The 13,822-nt window shown below is 38.1% G+C and overlaps 1 protein-coding gene across 1 annotated transcript in view; it reads left to right on the top strand.

The window, feature by feature from the left end:
* sema5bb (sema domain, seven thrombospondin repeats (type 1 and type 1-like), transmembrane domain (TM) and short cytoplasmic domain, (semaphorin) 5Bb) overlaps positions 1 to 13,822 on the top strand; it is a 58,739-nt gene that overhangs the window by 41,739 nt on the left and 3,178 nt on the right. The window contains exons 10-17 of the mRNA XM_073870695.1: positions 245 to 452; positions 696 to 903; positions 6,686 to 6,803; positions 9,049 to 9,233; positions 12,323 to 12,466; positions 12,553 to 12,700; positions 12,836 to 13,058; positions 13,286 to 13,504. Coding sequence (XP_073726796.1) covers positions 245 to 452; positions 696 to 903; positions 6,686 to 6,803; positions 9,049 to 9,233; positions 12,323 to 12,466; positions 12,553 to 12,700; positions 12,836 to 13,058; positions 13,286 to 13,504 — 1,453 coding nt within the window. The remainder of the gene's footprint in view (positions 1 to 244; positions 453 to 695; positions 904 to 6,685; positions 6,804 to 9,048; positions 9,234 to 12,322; positions 12,467 to 12,552; positions 12,701 to 12,835; positions 13,059 to 13,285; positions 13,505 to 13,822) is intronic.

Raw genomic sequence — 13,822 nt, forward strand, 5'->3', positions numbered from 1 at the left:
TTTTATTGCAACCATTTGACATAATGTATAGTAATGAAAAACAAAATGGCAGCCTCCAATTAAAAGATATTTTTTTAAGTTTATTAAAACTGTGACATTTGTACTGTTTTTATTTTCACATTCATATTGCCAATCCCAGTGTTAATCTATTAAACCATACATGGGTACCTTTTAACCTGCGCATGGTTGTGACATCATCATTACTCTCTGTCTCTGACCTCATCTCGGTTAATCTTTCCGTCAGTGCGGGACAGTGAATGATTCGGGTCCGGGTTGTAATCTAACCGAACGCAGTCTTCAGGATGCTCAGCGACTCTTCCTCATGAATGACGTGGTTCAGCCCATCTCCACAGATCCTCTGGTCATGCAGGACAACATCCGTTTTTCCAGACTGGCTGTTGACATTGTGCAGGGGAGGGACACTTTGTTCCACGTCATGTATATCGGCACAGGTTAGCTTTCCGCAAAAGGGATATGCTTAAAAAAAAAAAATTTCAGCTTGAATCTATATTATGTATAATCATTAATTTATCGGGATGATGTACAGTCACCTGATCATTTCTCTTGTTTTAAGACCCTGACAACCTTGTTGGAATTGATTTAGCGATAAAGACGATTATAGCGATTATATTTGTTGCGGAGATACACAGCACTGCATTGATATAGTCATAACAGTTTCTTTCTCCACCAATCAGAACGCGGTACCATCATCAAAGCTCTGTCCACGAGCAATAAGAGTCTACGTGGATGTTACCTGGAGGAGATGAACGTTCTCCCAGAAGGCGTGCGAGAGCCGATACTAAATCTGCAGATCCTTCAAAGCGACCGATCTCTGTTCGTGGGACTTCCCAGCAGGGTGTTAAAAATCCCACTGGAGAGATGCTCCAACTATAAAACCCAAGAGTAAGTCGAACTATCAGGGGTTACACAGTCATTTACTTTCTTATCCTAACTCATTGTCAGGAAAAGCTGGGAAACTAACCTATACTTTTAATTTAAAAATTATATATATATTTGAGCTACAGCAACTAAACCCCCACATCATCTAGAATGACAAGTAAACATGAGGAATAATTGCTTTTTCAGATTTGTCAGCAGACTTTAACAGAGGTCAGGTCGTCTTAACATCAGACATGCGCAATGTTAGTATCAATAGGAAACTCTTCCAGTAATTTTTCAACCAAGCTATTTGCTGTAGCTGATTCGCTGTCATTTTGACAATAGATCCTATCTACGTGTCCTCTAAAAGGATAAATGCTCTTAAATGATGACAGACTTGTTGAAGCATTTGACATGACCTTCTCAGTCGCCGCTGCCCTTGGATTCAGACAGAAAGTAAAGCTGAGAGATAAATTGAATGAGGGTACTTATGAGCAGTCAGAGATATTATGTCCTTTAATAAATCCTCTGCTATTGGTTGAGAGACAGACGAACTAGGTCATTTAAAAAAATCACTGCATCCTTTTCTCTGACGTTGATATAAATAGAACGCATATAAATTGTCTAGCGCCATTAAAATATATAAAGCATGCTTCACATTAACCAGGAAATTACCACTTTCGCATTACAAATGAAGTAGGAGATCTGTAATGTAATCGCATACGAGACTTCTCTGTAGACTAAAAGGCTTGTGATAGCTAATGTGCCGTCTTTGATGTACTAATGTGCACTCTGAGGCACTAATGTGCACTCTTTGGGGTACTAATGTGGACTCCTTGAGGCACTTATGGGCACTTTTTGAGGTACTTATGTGCACTCTTTGGGGTACTAATGTGCACTCTTTGGGGTACTAATGTGCACTCTTTGAGGCACTAATGTGGACTCCTTGAGGCACTTATGGGCACTTTTTGAGGTACTTATGTGCACTCTTTGGGGTACTAATGTGCACTCTTTGGGGTACTAATGTACACTCTTTGTGACCAATATGCACTCTTTGAGATACTAATGTGCCCTCTTTGATGTACTAATATGCACTCTTTGGGGCACGTATGTGCACTCTTTGAGGTACTAATGTGCACTCTTTGGGGTACTAATGCACACTCTTTGAGGCACTAATGTGGACTCTTTGGGGTACTTATGTGCACTCTTTGGGGTACTTATGTGCACTCTTTGGGACCAATATGCACTCTTTGAGATACTTATGTGCCCTCTTGGATGTACTAATGTGCACTCTTTAAGACAGAGGCACTAATATGCACTCTTTGAGGCACTAATGTGCACTCTTTGTGGTACTAATGCACACTCTTTGAGACACTAATGTGGACTCTTTGAGGCACTTATGTGCACTCTTTGGGGTACTTATGTGCACTCTTTGGGGGAACTTATGTGCACTCGTTGAGGTACTAATGTGCACTCTTTGGGGTACTAATGTGCACTCTTTGTGACCAATATGCACTCTTTGAGATACTAATATGCCCTCTTTGATGTACTAATGTGCACTCTTTGAGGCGGAGGCACTAATGTGCACTCTTTGAGGCACTTATGTGCACTCTTTGGGGTACTAATGCACACTCTTTGAGGCACTAATGTGGACTCTTTGGGGTACTTGTGTGCACTCTTTGTCACCAATATGCACTCTTTGAGATTCTAATTTGCCCTCTTTGATGTACTAATGTGCATTCTTTGAGGCAGAGGCACTAATGTGCACTCTTTGAGGCAGAGGCACTAATGTGCACTCTTTGAGGCAGAGGTACTAATGTGCACTCTTTGAGGCAGAGGTACTAATGTGCACTCTTTGAGGCACTAATGTGCACTCTTTGGGATACTAATGTGCGCTCTTGGAGATACTAATGTTCCCTCTTTGATGTACTAATGTGCACTCTTTGAGATACTAATGTGCACTCTTTAAGGCATTTATGTGCACTCTTTGATGTACTAATGTGCACTCTTTGAGATACTAATGTGCACTCTTTAAGGCACTTGTGTGCACTCTTTGATGTACTAATGTGCACTCTTTGAGATACTAATGTGCACTCTTTAAGGCACTTATGTGCACTCTTTGGGGCACTTATGTGCACTCTTTGGGGTACTAATGTGCACTCTTTGTGACAAATATGCACTCTTTGAGATACTAATGTTCACTCTTTGATGTACTAATGTGCACTCTTTGAGGCAGAGGCACTAATGTGCACTCTTTGAGGCAGAGGCACTAATGTGCACTCTTTGAGGCAGAGGCACTAATGTGCACTCTTTGAGGCACTAATGTGCAGTCTTTGGGGTACTAATGTGCCCTCTTTGATGTACTAATGTGCGCTCTTTGAGATACTAATGTGCACTCTTTGAGGCACTTATATCCACTCTTTGAGGCACTTATATGCACTCTTTGGGGTACTTATATCCACTCTTTGAGGCACTTATATCCACTCTTTGAGGCACTTATATGCACTCTTTGGGGTACTATTGTGCGCTCTTTGGGATACTATTGTGCACTCTTTGTGACCAATATGCACTCTTTGAGGCAGAGGCACTAATGTGCACTCTTTGGGGTACTAATGTACAGTACACTCTTTGAGATACTAATGTGCCCTCTTTAATGTACTAATGTGCACTCTTTGAGACAGAGGCACTAATGTGCACTCTTTGAGGCTCTAATATGCACTCTTTGGTACCAACATGCACTTCAGAGGTACTAATATGTACGATTAAGGTACTAATATATGCACTCTTTGAGATACTAATGTGCCCTCTTTGATGTACTAATGTGCACTCTTTAAGACAGAGGCACTAATGTGCAGTCTTTGGGGTACTAATGTGCCCTCTTTGATGTACTAATGTGCACTTTTTGATGCACTTATGTGCACTCTTTGAGGCACTTATATGCACCCTTTGAGGCACTTATATGCACTCATTGGGGTACTAATGTGCACTCTTTGGGGTACTTATGTGCACTCTTTGTGACCAATATGCACTCTTTGATGTACTGATGTACTAATGTGCACTCTTTGGGGTACTAATGTACAGCACACTCTTTGAGATACTAATGTGCCCTCTTTAATGTACTAATGTGCACTCTTTGAGGCTCTAATATGCACTCTTTGGTACCAACATGCACTTCTGAGGTACTTATATGTACGATTAAGGTACTAATACAAACTAAGTTTAGGCGGTGTACTTTTTGAAAGGTTACCACCCCAGTGACAGCTGGGACCATTTTTTCTGACAGTGTAGGATGATTACCGGTCACCTGTCATCTGTCTCAAAAATTTGGCTAAAAATAGTTTAATTATAGATATATTCTTTCTAAGAAGGTAGCTGTCTATGTAGGAGACAGACAGCAGGGCAGCTCACTAGTTTTCAGAAAGAAACTACAGTATTCTGTGTATGTCGAGTCAGAAGAGGTTTTCCAGGAGATCTGTCAGGTTTAATAGCAGGAGTGGTTATACATACGTGTGCTGTTGACAGGAGACTGGCAGTCATTTACAGTCACAAGAGGGTCTATATATGAGAAACACAAACTCTCTCTAACCTTCTGTTGCTGCTGATGCTGATGTTGAACACACACACAGGTATGTAAAGTGGATGCAACATAAGAGGTTGTTTTTGGATGTGCTTTCTGACAGGAACGTGTTTGTGAAAGCCGCCAAGTGTTTAGAATATCAATGTAATGGAAAGACACGTTTCCTCGCACGTACACATACACACAGGTGGCAAAAGGTCAAATCTTTCACCGCAATGAATTTTAGAGATGATTAATTGAGCAAAAAATTGACGCATTTGATTTCAAGATCATCATAACTGAAAGTCCTGTTATTTAATTTTAGTTCTTATCTATTGTGTCTGATTAAACTGTAAAGGTGCAATCACATAAATCACATCTTTTATAACCTTTAATGTTTTTGAGATTGTTAAGGACTCAATGTCTATGGGATTCCTTGTGTGTGCAGTGGGGGATAAAGAAAGTCATTAGCTAAGATAAAAACAAAAAGTCAATTATGTAAAGTAAATTAGATTTTGCACAAAGAACATTAAGCCTATTTTTAGGACTATTAAGTTTTAAGCACCATTAAGAAACACATTTCCCTCCTTCAGATTCTCATCACTTCAATGAAATCCAGTCTAATTACTGTCATGCAAAAATATTGTAGTTTTGAAGTTTTAAATAAAGATGTTTATACAACATAATGGTAATTGTAATACTAGATTTAATTTATGCTGTTGTCACAATGTCAAAAATGTTTTCTTTTTTACACGTGTGCATCTTAAGAATTAACATTACATCACTAATATAGGAAATTGATGCAGTCTGAATGCATAAGACATATTAAATCTAAAGGCTATGATGTCAGAATAAATCTCTGCAGTTGCTGTCAAATGTTTTTCCTTTAGCAGTACATGATGTGTGATGTGTCGTCCTTATAGATTTACATTACAGGTCAGATTCATTATCAATACACTTACAGATCAATCATAGACGGCAGCGCTTAATTTGCTTAGATTAAAGACTTATTATGGAGAACGTGAGGTTACGACTCTCTAACCATTAGGTCACGACTGACATGTGCTAGCAGTTGCCAGATTTACTTCAATTTTGTGTTCCCCATCTACAGGAAGAGCTGTCATGCCCCGTCAATCAAATCCCTTCCATTGGAGGAATGCCCTTATAAAGCTATTGTTTAATTAAAAGGCGCAAGAAAACAAACAAATGGCAAATGTTTTGGACCCACCCGGGTGATTCTCACGAAAACTTGGTTTTAACAATGTCAAGCATGAAAATGTAAAAATTGCTTAAATTTACTTTTTTTCCCACCAGACATTGAAAAACAAAGTCTGGAGTAAATGGGAACATTAATTTTAAAACTTTTACTTATCATTTAACACTTTTTGTAACATAATTAAAAAAATTAGGCCTAAAAAATCTCATTACCGCAACAGTCAGAAAACATCAACACTGACATATTTTCAAAATGACATGACAAACCTGAAAGTACATGATGTGGAGATTCTGCACATGCATTTAAAATCAAAGTATTATGCTTCTATTAATTAAATTAACATTTAATAAGCATCTGTTGCGGTAATGATAATCAAAAAGTCGTGTAAGCATTCTGACAAGTCAATATTTCAAATTAACTGTAAAAAAATGATCTTACCTGGTAGCCATCTTGAAGTAACTGGTCCATGTGCTGGGTCACTCAAAATCAAACTTGATTAAAATTCTGGATGTGTGCTTAAACTGTTTTCAAAAAGTGTTGCGGAGGATGAGAACATCAGGCATGGACACATCATTTTCCTAATTTTTCTTCATTATTATTATACATGAATATTCAGTAAATGTTTTTTCTGTCATCTAAAGTAGTCTAGCAAAACATCCATTTATTTTTTTCTTAATATTTTTGTGTTAATTTGATTAAATTACAACATAACGCATGTTCAAACACAGCCGGACACATTGCGGTAATGAGAGTTTCAGCAGAAAATGAGATAAAATTTACAATTATAAATTCTTATGTTGAAATCACACATTGTTCAAGGTAGAACACAGTATTGTGTTAATTCTGATGCTTTTTAATGTTACTATATTACACATTTTAAAGCTAAAATCATTAGTGCCGTGGTGTTTCAATGGTTTCGTGAGAATCACCCACCCACATTTTTTTGGAGTTTGACGCCTATGTGTATAAGACACCTCCTTACAGTAGTTTTATTGAGGATGTTGTCATAAATTTATGACCCTGTGTTTTTGTAGAGACTGTCTGGGTGCGAGGGATCCATACTGTGGATGGGACCGGAAAGAGAAACACTGTTCGACCATCGAGAACAGTTCAAACATGAGTCAATGGAGCCAGAACATCACAAAATGCCCAGTGAGTGACAGAATGATGAATCGCCAGTTGAGATCTCATGAATATTTTATCATGGACACCTGTGAACAAATAAAGATGTTTTGATTTGTTGATCTCGGAAGAAAACACTGTTTCAAACTGTGCTCAGATTTGCTGGGATACTGGAGAATCGGCAATAAACAAAAATGATTTAATTATCAAGTCATATATTTTTTAACAAATTTTTCTAAAACCAAATTATTTAATATATGCCATCTGCATTTCTATTCAATTTAATTCTATTCTATCTCTAATTTATTTCATTCTGTTCTATTTTATTTAGGGATGCTCGGATCAGGATTTTTGCAGCCAATACGATTACCGATTTGTCCGATACGATTCCGATTTTTTTTTTGCTGATATGCAACCTCTTTGATGACTGTAACTTTTAACATTTTTTCTAGATAAAGTAAATCCACAGATGTTTCCTTTGTTATATTACTTGCAGTAATTAGGTATATTATTGTTTTAACAGAGAATCAAATAAATAAGCACAACAAATATTTATTCTGCAAAGAGATATTTAATATCTCTTTAAAAAGGTTTATAATGAAAATAAAACACTTCACAGTCTTTACTGTATGAGTTAAATATACACGCATTCGTATGAAGTATATCAATTTCATAGTCAAGAGCGGAGAGTGATTTTATTGAGAAATTAATTAGGTTACTGAAGCTTTAAGACATGAGAGAGATTGCTCTGATCATGTGCACTGATGACAGGATGATGTGTGTGCGCGCAGCGGGTGTACACGGACAAGAGCAGCTGTGAGGAAAATTAAAGTTTAAACGGCCAAAACTTTAAAACGCATGCAAATAATTAGAGCTGCAACTATCGACTATTTTTTCAACCGATTAATCGATCAATTATTTTTTCGATTAATCGAATAGCCTAATGATTTTTATACATATAATTCACCAACAAATTATAAATGTAACTTCTGCCATTAATGCCAACATTTTATTTAAGCATTTTCTCCATTAAACAAATACACAAATTTTCAATATGAAAAATAAAGTAACAGTGCCAAGGAAAATATAACAAATCAGATAAAAACAAGTCCAACATGCTGTGTTATGCCATTTCAGTTTTATACAGTATGTGTATTATTTTGTCTCTGCTTAAAGTATTCCCACACTTTTGAACGGATTCTGGCTTTTTGGATAACACTTATATCACCCGCTTGGAGCTGTAGCCGCCTTCATTTAAAAATGTAAACAGTGTGGCGCATCAACGCATTTCTGGCAAATCGACGTAATTACGTAATCGACTACGTCGACGCGTCGTTATAGCCCTACAAATAATAAACTTTCTGCATGAGGATGCAATTGTCCGTGATAGATATGTGTTATATATGCCGTTTGATGGGGATGTGAAGACGCGTCACGCTGTTGACCGGAGTGCATCCTCATAGAAAATACGCATATCTCTGGCAAAGCAACGTGAGCAACAGGTAAAAAATGCTCGCACGAGGTTAAAATTGTCTCTAATTGCAGCCGCATTCATGATCCCTATAATGACCAAAGTAAACAGAAAGATCGGTTCACAAGATCGGCAAATTTTGCAAGTAGGCTACCGATCGAGTCATTTAATGCCGTTATCGGCCGATCTATTATATCTCTAATTTATTTCTATACTATGTCTATTCTTTTATATTCTATAATCTTTATTCTAATCAGTCTCTATTTTCTCTCTGATCTATTCTTTTCTATTCAATTGTATTCAAACATTATTGTAGCCTCTTAAAGCACCCCCTATCCAGATGCAAAAATCATTTACTTACATTGACTCACCAAAGAGATTTCTGCTGTATTTAAAGTCGTGACTTAATCATGCAGAATCAAATCTCTGATGAACAGGCTTGAAACGGATCCGAGCGTCTGACCCGTCTAAACTGAACTTTCCATCTAACAGTGTCAATTACACACTGATGTTCTGCATGATGGCTGCTCAGTGTCACTCCTGTTCTTCATTACATCCATAATTACACATTTCTTCTGTTTCATATTAACTATAAAAGTTAATAATCCAAAAGGGACTATCAACTTTCAATATAACAAAGAAGCATAATTTCACTGGATGCTTTGGCATTGGTTTGCATATTTTTACTACATGTATACTAAAAGTAAACACTTCGGTTGTAGAACAATTTATATACAACTTAATTTACAAACACTGTAAAAAAAAACAATTATGAAATTGCTCTTGATTTGAATTTTTTTCTAGGAACGGAAACTAACACAAGATGGTGGCTTCGGCGATTGGTCATCGTGGCAGACTTGTAACCATGATGACGGAGGGGAGGGCACCAGTACGTGTCAGTGTCGAACTCGGTCCTGTGATAACCCACGGCCGCAGTGTGGTGGTCAGAAGTGTTTTGGGGCAAATATAGAGGTGGCCAACTGTTCCAGGTACACTTGCTTCAATGGGCTGAATCACCTTTATCTTTGCTTAAAAATGCACACACTTTTACTGAATTACGTTTTAATATCATTTATGCATTCCTGTATGCCGTTTGATTAATGGAAATGTTGCATAGGGCGTCATAATGCCTTAAGCCTGGAGGATAGTCTTCTTTTTAAGTGTACCCGAACGTACGTGCACGGTCAAATGCATATAGTTTTATGGGTAAACATTGCGACAAAAGGCAATGCATTTCCTGGGCTGTAGGTGTATGCACGACCTAAGCATACAGTGTACGCTGGGTTTAAAAATCTTCTGATGACGAAAATATGCACAGTACGCGGACCCTTGGGTATGTGTAAAAATGAACCATATTTTGGACTTTATTATTAAAAGATCTGGGCTCTCAAACCCTCTGAACTCTCAGCGTTGTGCTCTTGAGCTCAGGTTACTTCAGCGAGGCTCTTCCTGGAGATTTCTTTTGATAAATGCATCTTCTTAATTATTTCCAGATATGCAGTGACTGGTCTTTGTGAGTCATGAAGAGCTATCTATCACAAGTTTTTTTTAACTCTTACCCAAAAATCACGTAAGCTACATTTTCAAACCCCACGCGATGCATCTGTATGTGCAGTTTTATGGCTCCTGCAGATACTCCATATGGCCTTTATGATGTCATCATCACTTTATTGCAATCAAACAGCAGCTTGAATATTTCACCTCTGCGTTGCACAGAAGACAGATAATCAGACAGGCTTTGAACGTGAGGGTGAATAAATGAGGAGAGAATTTTTATTTTTGGATACACTGGAAGGTGAATCGACTGATTTATAAAACCCAAAGGAGATCAGAGACCACGGAATGAAATCTTCAATCAAAGTGTCAAAGCAAACTTTGTGCTTTTATATCATCAGATATGAGTTCTTCTGGGAGAGAAAAGCTAAAACTTCAGTCAGTCAGTCAGTCGCAAACCCTCATCCAGATGTTCTGCGTGCAGTGGTTTATATGAAACCACTTGGTGTTAGCATGTATCACTTGCTCTCAAGAAACAGGTCATAATGTTTCATGTAACCAGAGTAAAGCAGTGAAGACTTCAGCCTCCTGCAGCATTAAATGTAGCGTAAATAACATGCATTTTTAAAATGTAGCTTTGAAGCTGATGAACTCTGCGGTTAAAGTTATTGTGGTTATGTATTTACCAGTTCTATTAACCTGATAAGGAACACTGTGCCGTACACAGTACACCTCCCTTACACGTGAGGCTGCATTATGTCATTGTAACTTTGAAGCATTAAATCTTCAAAATATACGGTCATGCAGCACATCGTTAGAAAGCTTAGACTTTAGGGATTCCATTAAGCACACACACAAAGCATAATATGATTTTTAGCAGTCATAAAATTGTAATCTAGTTGTTAGTTACCTGAACCGGGCGGCGCCGATTTAGGATATTTACTTTTACTTACCTTCAAAATCTTCCCTTTATCCGCTTCGGTGAAATTGTCCAAAACAAATTGTTAATAAATCCCCAAAAGTAAGGAAATGGAATATCCAAGCCTTTTAATCCAAAACGATTTGTTCATCTCACAATCTTGACGTTTCTGACCGAATTACGATATAAATAGTGTATACAATTAGTTCACTAATGGACATTCGTTCGAATCTCACTTTTCATTCACGATTTATAATGATTATATTCGGATGTCACGTTTATTGTGCAACATCTGAGGAACAAATACGCCCCCTTGTGGAATTTCAGCCGTTCCATAAGAGGCTACCCCATGCTTGTGTAGTATAGATAATAGATTAGGGCTGCAACAACTAATTGATCAAATTCATATTAAATTGATCATGTTGTCAATGAATCGACCAATTGTTGTCAACGAATGTCATTATTGATTAGTTGGTCTGTGACGTTACCTGCTCATCTTTTTAAAGCCTAACTTTTTCACTTTTTAAAGTATACTACCATACAAACATTAAATCCCAGATTTAGGGTTTTATTTAGCTGTAATTAGTAAAAAAAAATCTAGTTGAATAGATGTTTAGATTTTATTTAATTATAACAAAATAATCGTCCGATTATTTATTCATGAATATAATTGTCTGATTAATTGATCACTAAAATAACCGTCCGATTAATCGATCAATAAAAGAAAAGTCTGATTAATTGATCATTGAAATAACAATCCGATTAATCGATCATTGAAATGACTGTGTGATTAATCAATCATTGAAATAACCATCCGATTAATCGATCAATAAAAGAACAGTCCGATTGATTGATCATTAAAATAACAATCCGATTAATCAATCATTGAAATGACCGTGTGATTAATCGATCATTGAAATAACCAATCGATCAATAAAAGAACAGTCCGATTAATTGATAATTGAAATAACAATCCGATTGAACGATCATTGAAATAACCATCAGATGAATCGATCCGTGAAGTAATCACCCAATTAATCAATCATTGAAATAACCATCAGATTAATCGATCATTGAAGTAATAATCCAATTAAACTGTCATTGAGATAATCGTTCGATTAATCGATCATTGAAATAACAGTCCGATTATCTGATCATTGAAACAACAGTCCGATTAATTGATCATTGAAATAACAGTCCGATTATCTGATCATTGAAATAACAGTCCGATTAATTGATAATTGAAATAACAGTCCGATTAATCGATCACGAAAATAATTGTCTGATTAATTGATCACGAAAATAATTGTCCAATTAATCAGCCACGAAAACAATCTTATGATTAATTGATCACTCGTTAACATTCTGTAAAATAGGACAGTGGAAGGAAACTTGTCATTCAAAACTAAATTCAGAATATTGTATTTTTCTGTAGTAAAACAAATGAAAGTTGGACTTTTATATGCACGTTTACTTATTTAAGGTTTTTATGCAAAGCGACCTACATAAAGAATACAACATAAACAATTCAGTCACATGACCTAAGCAATCAGAAAATTCAAAGATTGTTTTAAGACAGATCAGATAAAAGATCAGAAAATGCACTGATCTGCACAAAATGTTAGTGTGTGGCATCCATGAGTAATTCTTCTTCCTTCGATCCAGGAATGGAGGTTGGACACCGTGGTCCTCTTGGGCCGAGTGCAGCACCAGTTGCGGGATCGGATTTGAGGTTCGTCAGCGGTCCTGCAACAATCCAGCTCCTCGACACGGAGGCCGAGTGTGTGTGGGTCAGGCCAGAGAGGAAAGGTGAGATTCAGGACCCGCTGTCTGTGTGTTGGTGTTTGTTAAAGTGATTGAATGATGATTCAGTTCATTTTTTGTTTGTGATTTAGATTGTGTAATGAGAAAAATCCATGTCCCGTTCCTGTGTCCTGGGCCTCATGGAGTGCCTGGTCCAAGTGTACTGTTGCCTGCGGAGGTGGAATCCAGTCTCGCGTTCGCACCTGCGAAAACGGCAACACATGTCCTGGTTGCCCACTGGTAGGCTCTTAAATTGAGTCGTATAACATCAAATACAAATATCTTTAAAACAAATCACAGGAGTATCAACCAAGTAGCCAGCAGTGGTAGGCATTGGTGACTCATGTTCCTCATTCTGTGAACGACAATTTCCAGGAGTACAAGGCGTGTAATTTGGATGCATGTCCAGAGGTCAGGCGGAGCACCCCGTGGACACCCTGGTACCCTGTTAATGTCACCCAGACGGGTGCGAGACAGGAGCAGAGGGTCAGGTACACCTGCAGGGCTTTGCTCGCAGACCCTCACGATCTCCAGCTTGGCAAACGCAAGACTGAGTCGCGCCTCTGCCCCCCCGCTGACGGAGTCTGCGATACTGACGGTACACAACATAAACTCAAATACAGTGTTTATTATAAGTGGGATTTTAGACCAATGAGATTGTACTGCGGGTGGAGCTACCAATTATAACGTGACCATGCAACCAACAAAATTTCGTTGTTCGTTAATCATTGCAGCTGCTTTGGGCAACGACTCGCGCTGATGTGCTTCGATTTATAATACACAATACATTTCAGACGACGTCCTATAACAGCTTTCTGTCTGTAGGTCTGGTTGAGGACTTGTTGAGAATGGGTCGACCCGTCACACGAGTGCAAGGAGCCACCTGGTCGTCATGGGAAACGTGGTCCACGTGTTCTAAAGAATGTTCCAAAGGTTTCCGGACACGCAAGCGCTCCTGTGCCACGCCCGACGGGAGGAGCACCCCATTCGCCTGCAGCGGCACGCCCGTCGAATATCAGGATTGCAACGTTCAGCCGTGTCCAGGTCTGATGCATATCACTATGCCACTATACACTATGTGTATTATACAGTCTGCTATAAAATCAGTGACGTAATAAAGTATATCCACACATATCAGGGTTGTACGGATGAAAGCCAAGATGCGATCAAATCAGAACTGCCGCACGCAAAGTGAAGTCAAAACTTCGACCCCAGGTGGCTGGCTGCAGTATAGGTCATAAGCCCCGCCCACTCCATATAAATCAATGGGCCAAACTTTAAAGTCAAATTTCACTGCAAATGCATTTTTCCCAAAGATGGTTTCTGTTATTTAAGTTATTTCTCATCACACTGACATACTTT

The sequence above is a fragment of the Misgurnus anguillicaudatus genome, chromosome 8 (assembly GCF_027580225.2).
Source record: "Misgurnus anguillicaudatus chromosome 8, ASM2758022v2, whole genome shotgun sequence".
Classification (NCBI taxonomy): domain Eukaryota; kingdom Metazoa; phylum Chordata; class Actinopteri; order Cypriniformes; family Cobitidae; genus Misgurnus; species Misgurnus anguillicaudatus.